This window comes from Hippocampus guttulatus, chromosome 6 (genome assembly GCF_054856545.1).
Source record: "Hippocampus guttulatus isolate MCC_2025c chromosome 6, RoL_Hgut_1.0, whole genome shotgun sequence".
Classification (NCBI taxonomy): Eukaryota; Metazoa; Chordata; class Actinopteri; order Syngnathiformes; family Syngnathidae; genus Hippocampus; species Hippocampus guttulatus.
This window is the reverse complement of record NC_141266.1, coordinates 3,458,175-3,474,744: the sequence shown is the minus strand read 5'-3', so window position 1 is coordinate 3,474,744 and position 16,570 is coordinate 3,458,175. Positions and strand designations below refer to the sequence as shown.

General features: G+C 46.6%; 1 protein-coding gene across 1 annotated transcript in view; it reads right to left on the bottom strand.

Moving 5' to 3' along the window:
• The window catches only part of csmd1a (CUB and Sushi multiple domains 1a), a 104,105-nt gene that overhangs the window by 59,770 nt on the left and 27,765 nt on the right, over positions 1-16,570 (bottom strand). The window contains exon 3 of the mRNA XM_086113412.1: positions 8,504-8,616. Within this exon, the coding sequence (XP_085969538.1) occupies positions 8,504-8,616 (113 nt within the window). The remainder of the gene's footprint in view (positions 1-8,503; positions 8,617-16,570) is intronic.

Below are 16,570 nucleotides of genomic sequence, written 5' to 3'. Positions count from 1 at the left end.
CTCAGGGCCTGCTCCTGAGCAGCCAGGATGAGTGCCTCTGTGCTGTCCTTCAGGCCAGCCATCTCTCACCACTGATAGGACTTCTTGAGATCAGCCACTTCAGTTATGGTCCGGTGGTACATTCCGTGTAGGGGCTTGTCCTCCCATGATGGTCCCTCTTCCAGCATCTCATCCTCTGTTCCCCATTGTCTGAGACATTCTCTGAGTATGTCATCCGTTGGAGCCTTCTCCTTGATGTATTCATGGAGCTTGGATGTTTCATCCTGGACAGTGGCTCTCACACTCACTAGTCCCCGGCCTCCTTCCTTTCGGCTTGCGTACAGTCTCAGGGTGCTGGATTTGGGATGGAACCCTCCATGCATGGTTAGGAGCTTTCGGGTCTTAATGTCCGTGGTCTGAATCTCTTCCTTTGGCCACCTTATTATTCCTGCAGGGTATCTGATCACTGGCAGGGCATAGCTGTTTATTGCCTGGGTCTTATTCTTGCCATTGAGCTGGCTTCTTAGGACTTGCCTCACCCGCTGGAGGTATTTGGCCGAAGCCGCTTTCCTTGTTGCCATTTCGAGGTTGCCATTGGCTTGTGGTATACCGAGGTACTTGTAGCTGTTCTCAATGTCTGCTATTGTTCCTTCAGGGAGTGAGACCCCTTCAGTGCGGACTACCTTTCCTCTCTTAGTCACCATCCGACTACATTTCTCAAGCCCGAATGACATCCCGATGTCGGTGCTGTAGATCCTGGTTGTGTGGATCAGGCAGTCTATGTCCCTTTCGCTCTTAGCATACAGCTTTATGTCATCCATGTAGAGGAGGTGGCTGATCGTAGCTCCATTTCTGAGGCGGTATCCATAGCCTGTCTTGGGGATTACTTGGCTTAGGGGGTTCAGTCCTATGCAGAACAGCAGTGGGGAGAGTGCATCACCTTGGTATATGCCACATTTGATGGACACTTGGGTAAGTGGCTTGCCATTGGCTTCAAGTGTGGTTTTCCACATCCTCATCGAGTTCGCAACGAAGGCTCTTAAGGTCCTGTTCACCTTATACAACTCCAAGCATTCAGTGATCCATGTATGTGGCATCGAGTCATAGGCTTTCTTGTAATCAATCCAGGCTGTGCACAGGTTGGTATGTCGGGACCTGCAGTCTTGTGCGACTGTTCTGTCAACCAGGAGCTGATGTTTGGCTCCTCTGGTATCTCTACCAATGCCCTTCTGTGCTTCGCTCATGTATTGATCCATGTGTCCACTTATCTTAGCCGCAATGATGCCTGACATGACCTTCCATGTTGTGGAGAGACAGGTTATTGGCCGATTGTTGGATGGGACTGCACCTTTTGAGGGATCCTTCATGGCCATCCTGGGTGAGTCCCATCCCTCAGCAGCTGGTTCATTTGTGCTGCTAGGCGCTCATGGAGTGCTGTGAGTTTCTTTAGCCAGTAGGTGTGGACCATGTCCGGGCCTGGTGCTGTCCAGTTTTTCATATCTGAGACTCTTTCCTGTATGTCTGCCACTGTTATGGTAACTGGGTTCTATTCAGGGAGATTGCTGTGCTCCTCTCTCAGAGTCACGAGCTGTTGTGCACTGCTGTTATGTGCGGCCTCTTTCTCTTTCTCTAATATTCTTTTCCAGTACATTTTCAGTTTCCAGTATTGGTGCGTCTGTTCTGCTGTAAGAACCATGCGTACACTTTCGCAGGTTGTGTTGCGAAAAGCAACAGTCTGGCCTCATTCTCTTTTATGTAAATCTTTAGGAGACTGGACAAGGCTTGGAGCCTTTGTTTGGCAGTTTTGAGTGCTTCAGGTATGGTCATCTGGATGTTCCTCTCGGGTATCGGCCTTTTCATCACACAATTGACTCACATCTTTCCGAGCCGCCTTGATCTTAGCCTCCAACCGTCCTTTCCATGGTGGGTAACGTATCTCGTGGCTCCCATGGGTGCTCTTATAGCCAAGCATCTCTAGGATCACTGATGCTGAAGCGTATATCAGTTCATTGGTTTCCGTGAGACTTTCAGGTGGTACTTCACATAGCCGTTGTAATCGATTTCTAGGTTGCCCAGCCTTCATTCTCGCCATTATCTTAGCTTTCAGGTCAGTTGCTGACTCGCTCAGCATTTCATTCTTTGGGGTTGGCCTCCCAATCTCATCATCCACTGCATTCATTGGGGCTCCCACTCTCTGGTATGACCTCCTCCTCTGATTTGGCAGCCTGGGCCCCTTCACCATGGAATCTGCATTGTACCTCATCTATCTCAAGTTGTAATAGGAATTGCCGTTTGTGGATGTTGGAGCACTGAGCTACTTGTTGTTACGTGGTCAGAGGGAGCACATAACTCCTACTCTGGCATCACTTCACTGGCTCCCTGTACATTTTAGAGTTATTTTCAAGATCCTCTTATTTGTTTTCAAATCTCTAAATGACCTCGCGCCACCTTACCTCTCTGAGCTCATCCGCCCTGACACACCTGCCCGGCGCCTCAGGTCTGCGGACCAGACATTATTATAAGTACCAAGAACTAAACTGAGGCTCAGAGGGAATCTAGCCTTTTCTTTTGCTGGTCCCTCTCTCTGGAATGACCTCCCACTGAACATTCGGCAAGCCTCCTTGCTGCCCATCTTCAAAACCCGCCTCACTTGTATTCTTTGGCATTTGACTCAGCATGTTCGGTGCTTTCTACCGTCTTTATTACCGATTTGCTTTACTGTTTGTTGTATACTTTGTATTCAGCGATGGCTGTTTGAAAGTGCTCTATAAATACAGTTGAGTTAAGTTGAGTGGTCAACCGTGACTGTGGGTTTCAAAGTAACCATTCAGCCCACATTCTCTGTGTGTAACACCTTCGACTCGAGTTGCTTGAGGAGGAGCGTTCCAACAGAGCCATGTTATCGCATCTCGCCCATCTCCGCTTTGTTCCAGTTGCCCATTTTTCATCGAGGTGCTCTGGTACGCCTGACGCAGACCTTCTTTGGCCGTATGAGGTGAGCATTTGCGTGAGTTGCCCACACCGAATCGTGTTATGTGCTCATTTTTGCTCCAAGCAGGATTCAAACCCCCGTCTCCCATACACCAAACCGGTACCTTACCAACTGAGCCATCCAGCCCCTATATACATACACATATATATATATATATATATATATATATATATATATATATATATATATATATTAGAGCTGTCAGTTTAATGCCGATAATAACGCGCCAATTTAAATGAATTTTCACGGGATTAATTTTTTTCTCGCAAGATTAACGCGGCACACGTCAGAGTGGATGTTACGTTGCTCGATAAATAAACCAGAAACAAAACAACAAGCGCGCTGCAGAAGTCCACGCCCATGTCTGTTTTGCCAGCCATGGCAGCACGAGACACCGAAAACGGATACTTAAAGAGTTTATGACTTGAAAGTTTACTTTTAAAAAGTTGCCAGATTGTTCCACTGACAAGACCAAAGTTACCTGTATGTTTTGCAGTCGTAAACTGAGCTATCATCATAGCACGTTGAGTCTGAAATACCATTTAACGGCCGATACAACGTCTGCATCACAGCAGACGCTGCACCGATCCGCCTGTTGATCTCTTGCTCCCTCCTGCCCTCACTCGTGAACAAGACCCCAAGATACTTAAACTCCTCCACTTGGGGCAAGATCTCCTCCCCGACCCAGAGAGGGCACTCCACCCTTTTCCAACTGAGGACCATGGTTTCAGATTCGGAGGTGCTGATCTTCATCCCAACCACTTCACACTCGGCTGCGAAACGCTCCAGTGAGAGTTGTAGAACCCTGCTTGAAGGAGCCAACAGTACCACATCATCTGCAAAAAGCAGAGATGCAATACTGAGGCCACCAAAACGGACCCCCTCAACGCTTCGGCTGCGCCTAGAAATTCTGTCCATAAAGGTGATGAACAGAATCAGCGACAAAGGGCAGCCTTGGCAGAGTCCAACCCTCACTGGAAACGATTCTGACTTATTGCCGGCAATGCGAACCAAACTCTGACATCGGCAGATAGGGACCGAACAGCCCGTATCAGGGGGCTCGGGTCCCCATACCCCCGAAGCACCCCCCACAGAACTCCCCAAGGGACACGGTCAAATGCCTTCTCCAAGTCGACAAAACACATGTAGACTGGTTGGGCAAGTTCCCACGTACCCTCGAGGACCCTGCTATGGGTGTAGAGCTGGTCCATAGTTCCACAGCCAGGACGAAAACCACACTGCTCCTCCTCAATCTGAGGCTCGACTTCCTGATGGACCCTCCTCTCCAGCACCCCTGAATAGACCTTACCAGGGAGGTTGAGGAGTGTGATCCCTCTGTCGTTGGAACACACCCTCCGGTCCCCCTTTTTAAAAAGAGGGACCACCACCCCGTCTGCCAATCCACAGGCACTCACCCCGATGACCACGCGATGCTGCAGAGGCGTGTCAACCAGGACAGCCCCACAACATCCAGAGCCTTGAGGAACTCCGGGCGGATCTCATCCACCCCTGGGGCCTGGAGTTGAGGAGGTCTTCGAAGTACTCTGCCCACCAGTTCACAACGTCCCGAGACAAAGTCAGCAGCGCCCCATCCCAACTGTACACAGTGTTAGTGGTGCACTGCTTCCCCCTCCTGAGACCTCGGATGATGGACCAGAAAATCCTCGAAACCATCCGGAAGTCGGCTTCCATGGCCTCACCGAACTCTTCCCACGCCCGGGTTTTTGCCTCGGCGACCACCGAAGCTGCGTTCCTCTTAGCCAGTCGATACCCGCCAGCTACCTCTGGGGTCCCACAGGCCATAAAGGCCCGATAGGACTCCTTCTTCAGCTTGACGGCATCCCTTACTGCTGGTGTCCACCAGCGAGTACGGGGCTTGCCGCCACGACAGGCACCAACCACCTTACGGCCACAACTCAGATTGGCCGCCTCAACAATAGAGGCGCGGAACATGGTCCATTCGGACTCAATGTCCCCCGCCTCCCCCGGGACATGGGAAAAGCTCTGCCGGAGGTGGGAGTTGAAACTCTTTCTGACAGGGGATTCCACCACACGCTCGCAACAAACCCTCACAATACGTTTGGGTCTGCCAGGACGGACCGGCATCTTCCCCCACCATCGGAGCCAACTCACCACCCGGTGGTGATCAGTTGACAGCTCCGCCCCTCTCTTCACCCGAGTGTCCAAAACATGCGGCCGCAAATCCGGCCGAGGGTGTCCTGGTGCCAAGTGCACAGATGGACACCCTTATGTTTAAACAAGGTGTTCGTTATGGACAATCCGTGACGAGCACAGACGTCCAACAACAAAACACCACTCGAGTTCTGATCGGGGGGGCCGTTTCTCCCAATAACGCCCTTCCAGGTCTCACTGTCATTGCCCACGTGAGCATTGAAGTCCCCCAGCAGAACAAGGGAGTCCCCGCCGGAATACTCTCCAGCACACCCTCCAAGGACTCCAAAAATATCAAACAATATTTCAAACAGTACGCTGAGCTGCTGTTTGGTGCATATGCACAAACAATGGTCAGGACCCGTCCCCCCACCCGAAGGCAGAGGGAGGCAACCCTCTCGACTACCGGTGTGAACCCCAATGTACAGGCACGGAGCCGGGGGGCAATGAGTATGCCCACACCTGCACTGTGCCTCTCACCGTGAGCAACTCCAGAGTGGAAGAGAGTCCAACCCCTCTCGAGAGAACTGGTACCAGAACCCAGGCTATGTGTGGAGGCAAGTCCGACAATATCCAGTCAGAACTTCTCTACCTCGCACACCAGCTCAGGCTCCTTCCCTGCAAGAGAGGTGACATTCCACGTCCCTCGAGCTAGCTTCTGCAGCCGAGGATCGGACCGCCGGGGTCCCCGCCTTTGGCTGCTGCCCAGCTCACATTGTACCCGACCCCTTTGGCCCCTCCCATGGGTGGGGAGCCCATGAGAAGGGGGAACCACGTTGCCTCTTTGGGCTGAGCCCGGCCGGACCCCATCGGTGTAGGCCCGGCCACCAGGCGCTCGCCAACGAGCCCCACCTCCAGGCCTGGCTCCAGAGGGGGGCCCCGGTGACCCGCGTCCGGGCAAGGTAAACTGAGATCCAATAATTTTACTCATCATAAGGGGTCTTTGAGCCGTGCTTTGTCTGGTCCCTCACCTAGAACCTGTTTGCCATTGGTGACCTTGCCAGGGTCATAAAGCCCCAGACAACTTATCTCCTAGGATCATTGGGACACACAAACCCCTCCACCACGGTAAGGTGACGGCTCACGGAGGGGAAGAACGTATTTGTTTCTCAAAAACGACACATGAAGGAGAACGAGAGTAGCAACCAGACTGATCGAGAGCTGGAGGACATGGAGGAAACAGCCAATGACCAGATGAAGAGCACAGAGGTCCTGCTCTGGCCTTGTCTTGAGCATGAGTGAGTCTGAGCAGAGGGTAAAAGTGGAAGGAAAAATGGGTACCGTATTTTCACGACCATTCGGCGCACCGTATTGTTGGGCGCAGTCTCATTAACGGGTGCTATTTCTGTATTTGACACATAGACAAAACGCACTGTATTATTGGGCGCAGTTTTACAGTGGTAAAACATACGCCAGCTTAAACATACGGCATGCATACGCGCACACTAAAAACACGTTAGCTTGAAGCATACGGTAGTATGCCAAGACATACGGATACAAGCTAAAAACACATTTTTAAAAAGGCAACGAAGCAAAACGGAGTTCCGTTGTATTTTATTTAGCCATCCTACAATGTACTCACGTTTTTCGATCAATCATCACCCAGAAATCCATCAAAGTCCTCATCTTCTGTATCAGAATTGAACAATTGTGCAAGTACCGGTAATCCATCAAAAACGCCGGGTTCCCTCTCGTTGTCAGAGTCACTCTCATTGCCATGTGACTCCACAGAAATGATGCCGGCTTTGCCAAAAGCTCGAACAACAGTGCAAGCAGACAAGTTCGTCCAAGCAGCCACAATCCATTCGCAAATTGTGGCGTAACTCGCCCGGCGCTGCCTCTCACTCTTCGTAAAGTTGCTTGCCATCGATCATCCATTGTTCCCATGCCGCTCGCAACTTCACTTTGAACGCCCGGTTGATGCCGATGTCCAGCGGTTGGAGTTCTTTAGTCAAGCTCAGAGTTCATTTGCTTGACTTGGTTTTTTACCGCTGCTGTGAGATGGGCACGCATGCCAAAAGCATAACCGATGGCTTGAAGTTTTAACTGAGCTTCGTAGGCGTGTCTCTTTGTCGAATTTATTTTCGGGGGTTCTTAGAAACCAAAACCGAAGTTGTTTTGCAATAATGCACATACCCACACTTTATACAGGTGTTGGTACCTGCTAGAGGCGTCCCTTTAGCGTCCACTTACACGCCCACCCTTCACTGATTGGCCGACATCTTTGCCGCATGCCTGTCCACACTCACTTCCGCCTTTTCTCTATATAAACAGCGTGTCGGCTGTCAGTCAGGTTTTGCAACTCAGCGCATACACAAGATGCTCCCCATTATAAGGCGTCCTGTCCATTTTGGAGAAATTTTAAGAATTTAATGGCGCCTTATAGTCGTGAAAATACAGTATTTTGAGAATTGGAGAAACTTGTGGATGAGGTCAGCCTGTCAAAGCTGGTAAAGAATAAATCAAGCTGTAAAGAATAGCGGAAGGGGACTGAGGGGAAAAAGGATGTAAAGTGTCAGACATTACATTAAAATTACATTTTCGATAGAAAGGCGAAGTCTCGCATTAAAAACAAAGACACAGGATTTTAAAAAAGACCAGAAATGGGCAGGTTACTGAAAATGTAATCGTGCACAAGAAAATGGGCAAGCAAGATGGTCACAGAAGAATAATTCATATTTAGCTCCCTACTGCACTCAGCTCGGCTTCAGCCCACATAACTTGGTGCATCCATTAGTTCAACTAATTCCAGTCGCCATCTGCCATGCAATTCCAGATGCACCTCTGGAGTGGCAGAAAAAGTTCAGGACTTTGGGGGAGAGGGATGTTGATTTGTAAAATATGAAATTAACTTAGTTAATTGAAGTACCAGATGCTTTGATAACTAATGGTGGAAACCCTCGAGGAATCACATGACCCTCCCTGCATAATTTCTCCTAGCATAAATGATATTTAGTATTTCTTCTAAATGCTGTATCTCACTTAGCGTGTGCGCACCTAGCGAATGTTTTTTTCATCAGGGTTTGTTAAAGGTCGCAAACGGTCTCAAAGACATTTGACAAGACATTAAATGGTCTCACTTTTTCTTGTCACAGAGTAATTTGAAGTCAACAAGAAAAACACCAATCATTCATGCTGTTTGGGATGCCTGGCCAACATCTTTACGACATTGAATGAAACTTGACCAAAAATAAATAAATAAATAAAATCATTTGCTACGTGTGCACACACTTGCAAACCTTCGCAGCTCAGTGGGATACAGCATGAAGTGATTCCAACACACACATTCCATATTTATTGAGGGTGTTTATGTGATACAAGTCGCGGTGTGTCATTTGAAGACAGTTCTAATGTTCTTACCTTCATAGAATGCTTTAAATCCATGTGCACTTACTGCAAAGTCACTGGTAAGCCTCAGTGAAAAAATTGAGCCAGAACTGGTCACAGGTGGAGGGATGCTAAATCCTGTTAATCTGTGGATAGAAGTAAGAGACACCATTACCCCAAAAAAATGATCAATCACGTTCATGCAGCAATCAAAAACTATACTTTGCGAAGCTTAGTGTATATCGTACATTTAACAAGCCCACAAAAGCAGTCTCTCCATGAAAATCCTGGAGTGCATTTCCAGTATTCGATGTTACAAATAATCAGTGTTTTTTCCTTTCAAAAATATTTTAAAATAAATAAATTGCACTCCACAAGCCAGTAAAAGTCAACTGGTTGTGTGATCAAGAGACAGCTATACACACATTAGCAATCACAAAAATTCGGAAGACCTGGCACCACGAAACAGTTTTGGTTATGTGTCTAATTAAAGACAGTATGCTTTAATATGCATTCAATATGTTGGACCAGCAATATAATGGCCATTATACAATTGAAAGGCATGTAAGAACCCTTCTAATTGTTGGATGCTGCGTGATAAGAGGCCGATGTATTGTAACAGACTGCTTCATTACTGCATTTCAAATTAGGTGCAGGTCCAAACAAATCCATTTAGTTTCACGACATCATAAACAAAATGTGTTGCTGGCCATTCCGGTTGCTGGTGTTCTATTGACCCTCCACTGCTCTAAGTCACCTTGTGTAGCGTGAACAGAACTTAAGCATGAAGCACAATGTCTCCTTCAATATTGCCATCTCGATTTGTCATTCGTTTTTTTCTTGCTAATTTGGCTGTCCTAAGTGTTACCAAACGTCTGCTCCAAAGTCAGCCAGATAAATAACAGCTGCAGTGTGCATGTGTGTGTTCGTGTATAAATGGTAGAGTATTTACAGCTTCAATAGAGTTTCCAATTACAGCACCGTTCACACGGTTGATCCAGGCAGTAAATAACTACACTTTGTATTGTACTGAGCATGCAGACAAACCCCAAACTAGGCCATACTAAACAACTACGGATGAAATGTGCTGTCACACATTAATGCTACTGTGACAAAACTCAAAAATTTTAGTGCACCACAAAAAGCTTAAAAGCATGCAGGATAAAAACAAGGCCAGTCAATCTTCGTCAGTGTTTAATCATACAAAATCATGTTTGTGAATGTGGACTCTGTAATCCAATCTGATGAGAGAGGGGCAATTCAAATATTTGACCAATACAAAAATAAATAGTGTGCTAGCTAGCCAGCTAGGTAGATAGATAACTGGAGGTTGTCGGGTGGACAGAAAAATGTATAGTGTGTCTGCTCAGTATCACCCACCTGGAGGAGTGTAATGCATTAAAACACTTAGAGCACTGACCTGCAATGTAACAACAGTGGCAAATGACTTTGCTTGAATTATTTAGTACATTAATCCAAAAGTTATGCAAAGTGACTATATTGTGTTGCAGGAGTGATTACCATGACAACATAGACAGTAAGGTGATTATGCTATGCTGGCAGCATTCAATGCAAGGAGGCAAGATGTGCGAGAGAAACAGATGCCTTGTTACAGCACTATGTGAAGTCTTGCGATGAATTAGGCTTGATGAGCGAGAGCCTTTGCACTTAAGTGTTTTCTTTACCTCTGCCAACTTTAAAATAAAAGCTGAGGTACAGTATACACTTCCAAAATGTTGGTCTGACAATTCGGACCTTCTTAGATAGGAGCGTTGTCATTCTGGCATCAAACATCGAGGCCAGGGGAGGCCAACCATTTTTTTTTACTGTGTTACTGCAAAGAACGATATCATGCACATAGGCAAGCATAAACATCACCCCATCCCTTCCTCTCTCACTCACACACACACACACACACACACACGCACACACACACACACACACACACACACAAACTCTCAGTTCAACCAAGTCCACAAACAAATATAACGTTTTTTTCTCTAACTATGCATGTTGATTAGCGCCTTAGTACGGGGACTTCTCGCATTCCTTCTCTTGAACAATCCTCTTCAAATTTGGCTTGTACTCTGTTGTTGCCACTCGAAGCAGGTACTGTCTGCATGTGAGCTGGAGCGGTTACTTACTACTTGGGTCAGCTTGCCACATAGGGCAAACCTTTTTGACCGAAGATCGACTTTTGAAGCGACCATCCTCCCGCTATTGATCCAATCGCGCACTTGCAAGCATATAAAAAAAAATCCTCGTCTCACCCTTCGGGTGGTGTCCATCCCTCATTCAGCTCGGGTCCTCTACCAGAGGCCAGGAAGCTTGAGGGTTCTGCGCAGTATCCTTGCTGTTCCCAGCATTGCACATTTCTGGACTGAGATGTCCGATGTTGTTCCCGGGATCTGTTGCAACCACTCATCTAGTTTGGGGGTCACTGCCCCGAGTGCTCCGACCACCACAGGCACGACTGTCACCTTTACCTTCCAGGCTCTCTCCAGCTCCTCTCTGAGAGCTTGGTATTTTTTGAGTTTCTTGTGTTCCTTCTTTCTGAGGTTTCCATCACTTGGGACCGCTACATCCACGACAACGGCTTTCCTCTGCCCTTTATCTATGATCACGATATCTGGTTGGTTCGCCATTACCATCTTGTCAGTCTGGATCTGGACGTCCCACAGGATCTTCGCTCTGTCATTCTCCACCACCTTCGGAGTTATTTCCCATTTTGGCCTTGGGGTTTCCAGCCCATACTCCGCACAGATGTTTCGGTAGACTATGCCAGCCACCTGGTTATGGCGTTCTATGTAGGCTTTCCCTGCCAGCATCTTACACCCTGCAGTTATGTGTTGGATCGTCTCAGGTGCCTCTTTGCACAACCTACACCTTGGGTCTTGTCTGGTGTGGTATATCTGGGCCTCAATGGCTCTGGTGCTCAGGGCCTGCTCCTGAGCAGCCAGGATGAGTGCCTCTGTGCTGTCCTTCAGGCCAGCCCTCTCTAGCCACTGATAGGACTTCTTGAGATCAGCCACTTCAGTTATGGTCCGGTGGTACATCCCGTGTAGGGGCTTGTCCTCCCATGATGGTCCCTCTTCCAGCGCCTCATCCTCTGTTCGCCATTGTCTGAGACATTCTCTGAGTACGTCATCCGTTGGAGCCTTCTCCTTGATGTATTCATGGAGCTTGGATGTTTAGCTTGGATGTTTCATTGCATATATCGCATCGGCAAGATGCGATATATATACAGTATATATATATCCATCATGAGCAACAGCCGGAACGCGCCCTCACATGAACGAAACCGAAACACACAGACACGCAAATCTTTTTCTTTTCCCCTCAATTTCCTCCTCCCACCCCTCGCGGTCGATTTGGGAACAGTCCAAAGGCTCCCAATCGATCATGATCGATGTATTGGGCAGCCCTGCCTTAAAATCAGGGGTAATTCGCTGACGGGCTTTGCGCTTAGTGCCGTTGTTTGTGCGTGAGTGGTGACGTAGAGGTCAAACTTCAGTTGTCATCTGATCGGTTGCCCAATCCAAGTAACGGGATTGATCATAGGCTCACACCGTAAATTTTGCTGTACTGAGCGCCGTAGTTTGAATGACAGCGCCAGCCGAGGCATTTTTGATGCTTGTCATGTGAAATGTGGCTCGCGAGCTGTGGGGTTGACCACCCCTGATCGAGACAATGTCATTGGGTGAATGCACAAAGTAGGTGAAGTCGCAGAGCCATCTACCACATCCCCAAAGATGCAAAACGAAGCTTGCACCGGCACGAAAAGCAAGATACGTTAATTTTGCGTTCAAGCACATTTGCTCTGTCTACCAATAAAGAGCCCCTATATTCTGTGGCTCGGCTGACTAATGGGGATATTTATGGAAGGCTGTCACTTTGTATGAAAATGAGAGGTTGACATTTGATAGCCTCTCAAGATCGACAATTGGCTGCAAAGCAGTTGAGTTGCCTCTCGCCCAAAGACAGTTGGGACACATTCCAGCATGCCCGTGACCCTAGTGGGGATAAGTGGTGCAGAGAACGGATGGATGCATTTAATGTCATACTCTGAGCCAGAGATTCTCTCACACACACACGCACACACACACACACACACAAGGTGATACCTGGAAAAAGTACACTAATGAAGAATTCTCATTTCACCACTGACATTCACAGACAGGAGTTGCTTTGGCAACAGGAGCATCGGGCAAATTGATGGAAAAACTAATTAACTAATGCACAACCTGGGGCATGCGACCTCCAATGAGATGAACATTTGAATATTACACACATATCTGCCAGCTCGGGGTGGGAACCTTAAGTCACCTCTTGACTCTATTTGATTATGGTTCATAGAGATGCAATTTAATTCCTTAATCCCAATGCACCTTACATGGATGCATATTCTTTAAATTATTTTTTTGTGTGTCTGTGACCTCACTGTAAAAAAAACATTATAACAATAAACATCAATGACTTCAACTAAAAATCAATTTAACTCTGTTATATTTATTATAACAAAGAAAGTGTGCATGTAGCATCTGCAAACCAATGTTTCAAAGCAGGGCTGCACGTCCGCCTCACAGTGAAGAGGTGCAGGGCTCGATTCCGGCTCTGGCCTTCCTGTGTTGAGTTTGTACGTTCTCCCCATGTCTGTGTGGGTTTGTTCCTGGTACGACGAGTTTCCTCCCACATTTCAAAAACAAGCGTGGAATGTTCATGGAAAACTAATCTAGATTGTCCCTCGGTGTGAGTGTGAGCACAAATGGTTGTCCGTCTATGTGTGCCTTGAGATTGGCTGGAAACCAGTTCTGAGTTGTACCCTGACTACAGCCCAAAGACAGCTGGGATAGTGTTAGACTGATAGGTTTTTAACCCTGAAAGATAGGCTTCAGCACTCCCGCGACCCTTGTGAGGATATTTCATTTATTATATTTTATATGTTTATTTATTTGTCAGGGCTTTTGCAATAAACATAATAAGAAATCTGATGTGTTGCATATAGAGTATTTAGCGCTGAGCTAATTCGCAACCCTTGTCCCTGGATGGGCTTTTCAGATTGAAACAAGAGCTGAAAACATAGCATAGCATCACAACAGTGTAAAAGAGCAAAAAGCACAGACATTCAAACATAAAAAACACGTTCACTTGTCCCGCACCAAACAATCTTATCTTCACATTAGCATGCGAAGGGTCATTGCTGTGTTGGTCACACCAGGGGAAGGCATCTCAGTCACAGCCAATTCAGCCTTATGCTGCAGATAAAGAGCCAACTGCTTTGGTCTGAAGAACAGTGTCGAGTCGCTAACAGAGTTTCTTCTGTTTCATGACTCTGGACATGCTTCGAACTATTCAGGAGTGCACTGTTCAGCATGGACATCAGACAGAGCATGCCAGTTGGTTCATGGCCCTCCCTGAACTAATGGCGTCCATTGCTATTCTCCTCTTGCGGCACCGAAGGGAGCTTCATCACCCCCGACAAGTTTGGCAACATTCTTTTCTTCACATTAACATGCGAACGATCATTGCTGATTAGTGTTTTTCACACCAGAGTTTGCATCATTTGCAGATCAATGGTGAAACTAATCTAGCCAGTTGGCTGCCATTTGGGCGATTATACGTAGGAAAGCCAAATGGCTTGGCTGAGGTTGTGCCAGTGTAATAGGGTCCACAAGAGGTGAGGGTTTATTCAAGTCTTTCATGGAGTTTGCCCAAGAAAGAAAATCTACCTTTGGATAAACTTCTCTCAGTGTGCACTGATGGTTCTCCGTGTTTGGTGGGGAAAAACAAAGGATTTGTGACGCTTCTCCGTAAACATTAAAATAGACCCATTCTTAGTTTCCATTGCATTCTACACCAGGAGGCACTTTGTGCTCAGATGTGTGATGGGCAGTTTGGCGAGCTGATGTCGCTGGTCATTCGTGTGATCAACTTTATTGTTGCCTGAGCCTTAAATGATCGGCAGTTTGAAACACTGCTGGATGAGTTGGAAATGACTATCCTGGTCTGCTTTTGCACAGCAATGTGCATTGGTTGTCAAGAGGGCAGGTGCTTTGCCGTTTTGCGGCCTGTCTGAACGAAATCCGGACTTTCCTTGAAATGAAAGTCATCGAGCATCCTGAGCTAGCCGAAACTGAGTGGCTCCTCAAGTTTTAGTCTCATAGATATGACCGAACAGCTGAACCAGCTCAACGTGAAAATGGAAGGCATCGGAAATACATTGTTATCCCTTCAACAAGCTGTGTTTGCTTTTGAAAACAAGCTGGAGCTTTTCATCATGGATCTTGAAGCAGGGCGGTTACTACATTTTGAAAAACTGAGCCAATTTACAGATGCATGCACAGCAAGTGAGTCCATTCAAAACTTTGATCTCCACCAGCAAGCTTGGCTTCACATTCAGTCTTCTACAGTCGTTCAAAGCACACTTTGGAGAATTTCGTGAGCACACTAATGATTTTAAGTTCCTCACCCATCCAAACGAGTGTTCACTGAGCCCAGCCAACTTGAGTTACATTCCTGGTGTCTCCGTCAGAGATTTTTACGCCGAAGTGGCTGACCTGAAGGCCTCAGACATGTGGGTGAATAAATTCAAGTCACTGAATGAAGATTTGGAAAGAATCGCACGACAGAAAGCGCAGTTGGCGAGCGAGCACATGTGGACAGAAAAAAAAAAAAACTTCAACCGAAGACGAGCTGATTCTCAAAACTTGGAACGCGCTTCCTGTCACATACCACACACTGCAGCGTGTGAATATTGCCGTGTTGACCATGTTTGGATGTGCAGTCCTTCTCACATATAGAAAACATAAAGTGATCACGTTTAACGGATAAAAGCCTCAAAGCTTGCATGAAGTTTAACCTCACCAAGTACCAACCAGACTACAGAGACATCAGCAAATCCATGCAGCACCACAGGTCACATTAATGGTGAGTACTAGAACAACATTATTTCAAAGAATAAATTCAGAGGCTAAGTATTCTGACATTTAGTTGAATTTTCTTAGAAAATGTATTATATGGCTCCCACTGAAATTAATTTCCTTTTTTTTTTTTTTGCTTTCATGGCTCTTCGTCAAAAAGGTTCCCGACGCCTGGTCTACATTATCGTACATCATAGAACACCCTTAGGCTGTGTTTGCCTTCATGCTGGTTATTCAGAGGAGCGCACGTCAATCTCTGGTAAGATGGCAGTTATTTAAATATTTCAATGACACACACATCCAGCGGAAGCAGCTCTACCATCAGACAATCACAGAAGACACTTGGCTCTGATATTAATGAAGATGGAATCTGTTCTCCGATGAATAGTTTGAACAATTCTGTTTATTCTTCATAAGGTTTCTGTCATGTCTTGTCTATTTTATTTGATAAGTCACCAAGATGTGCAAACAATGCGCTCTGAGAGGCTTTTAGAAAGCTAATTTTTTGTAGGTTGTTATACATAACAGATTTTAATGTACAGCATCACCATTATTTTGAGTTGCTTGCTTTTCCTAAAGCCACTCCGGGGGCAAGCCTGCACCACTCATCCGAAAATAAAGCATCAGCTCCTTGATGGAGCTTAGGTGCTCCAATTTTGTCAAAGTCCACACATCCATCCATCCATCCATCCATTAATTTTCTGCATTGCATGTCCTCATTTCGGGTCACGCGCAGGAATGCTGGGTTTTTCAAAGTCAACTTTGAAATTTCACCAAGGCAACCTCCAGGAGTTGTCATGCAGCTTGCTATGTGGTATTGACTGTCAACATCACTACAGTGGCTATGGCCTGTCTGCCTCAGACAAAATTTTAGCGTGGCTAAATGATCAATAATTACGACCAATCACTACCAAAATTTATTTGCACATCACCACATACCTACTCTTGTCCACTTCAACTTGCCCAGTAGCTGACAACAGAACATGACAAATTAAACAATAGTACAATGCTCACCTGCCGTGGACAGGCTGAGATGGAAAAAGGAAAAAAAAAAGCTCAAAATCTGGGCATGTCAATCAATATGTGGTAATAGTTATCACAAAAAAATTGCTTCAATCACTACAGATTTTTAAAGGGGGTGAATGTTAGTGCTGACATATTTTATTATTAATCTATGATT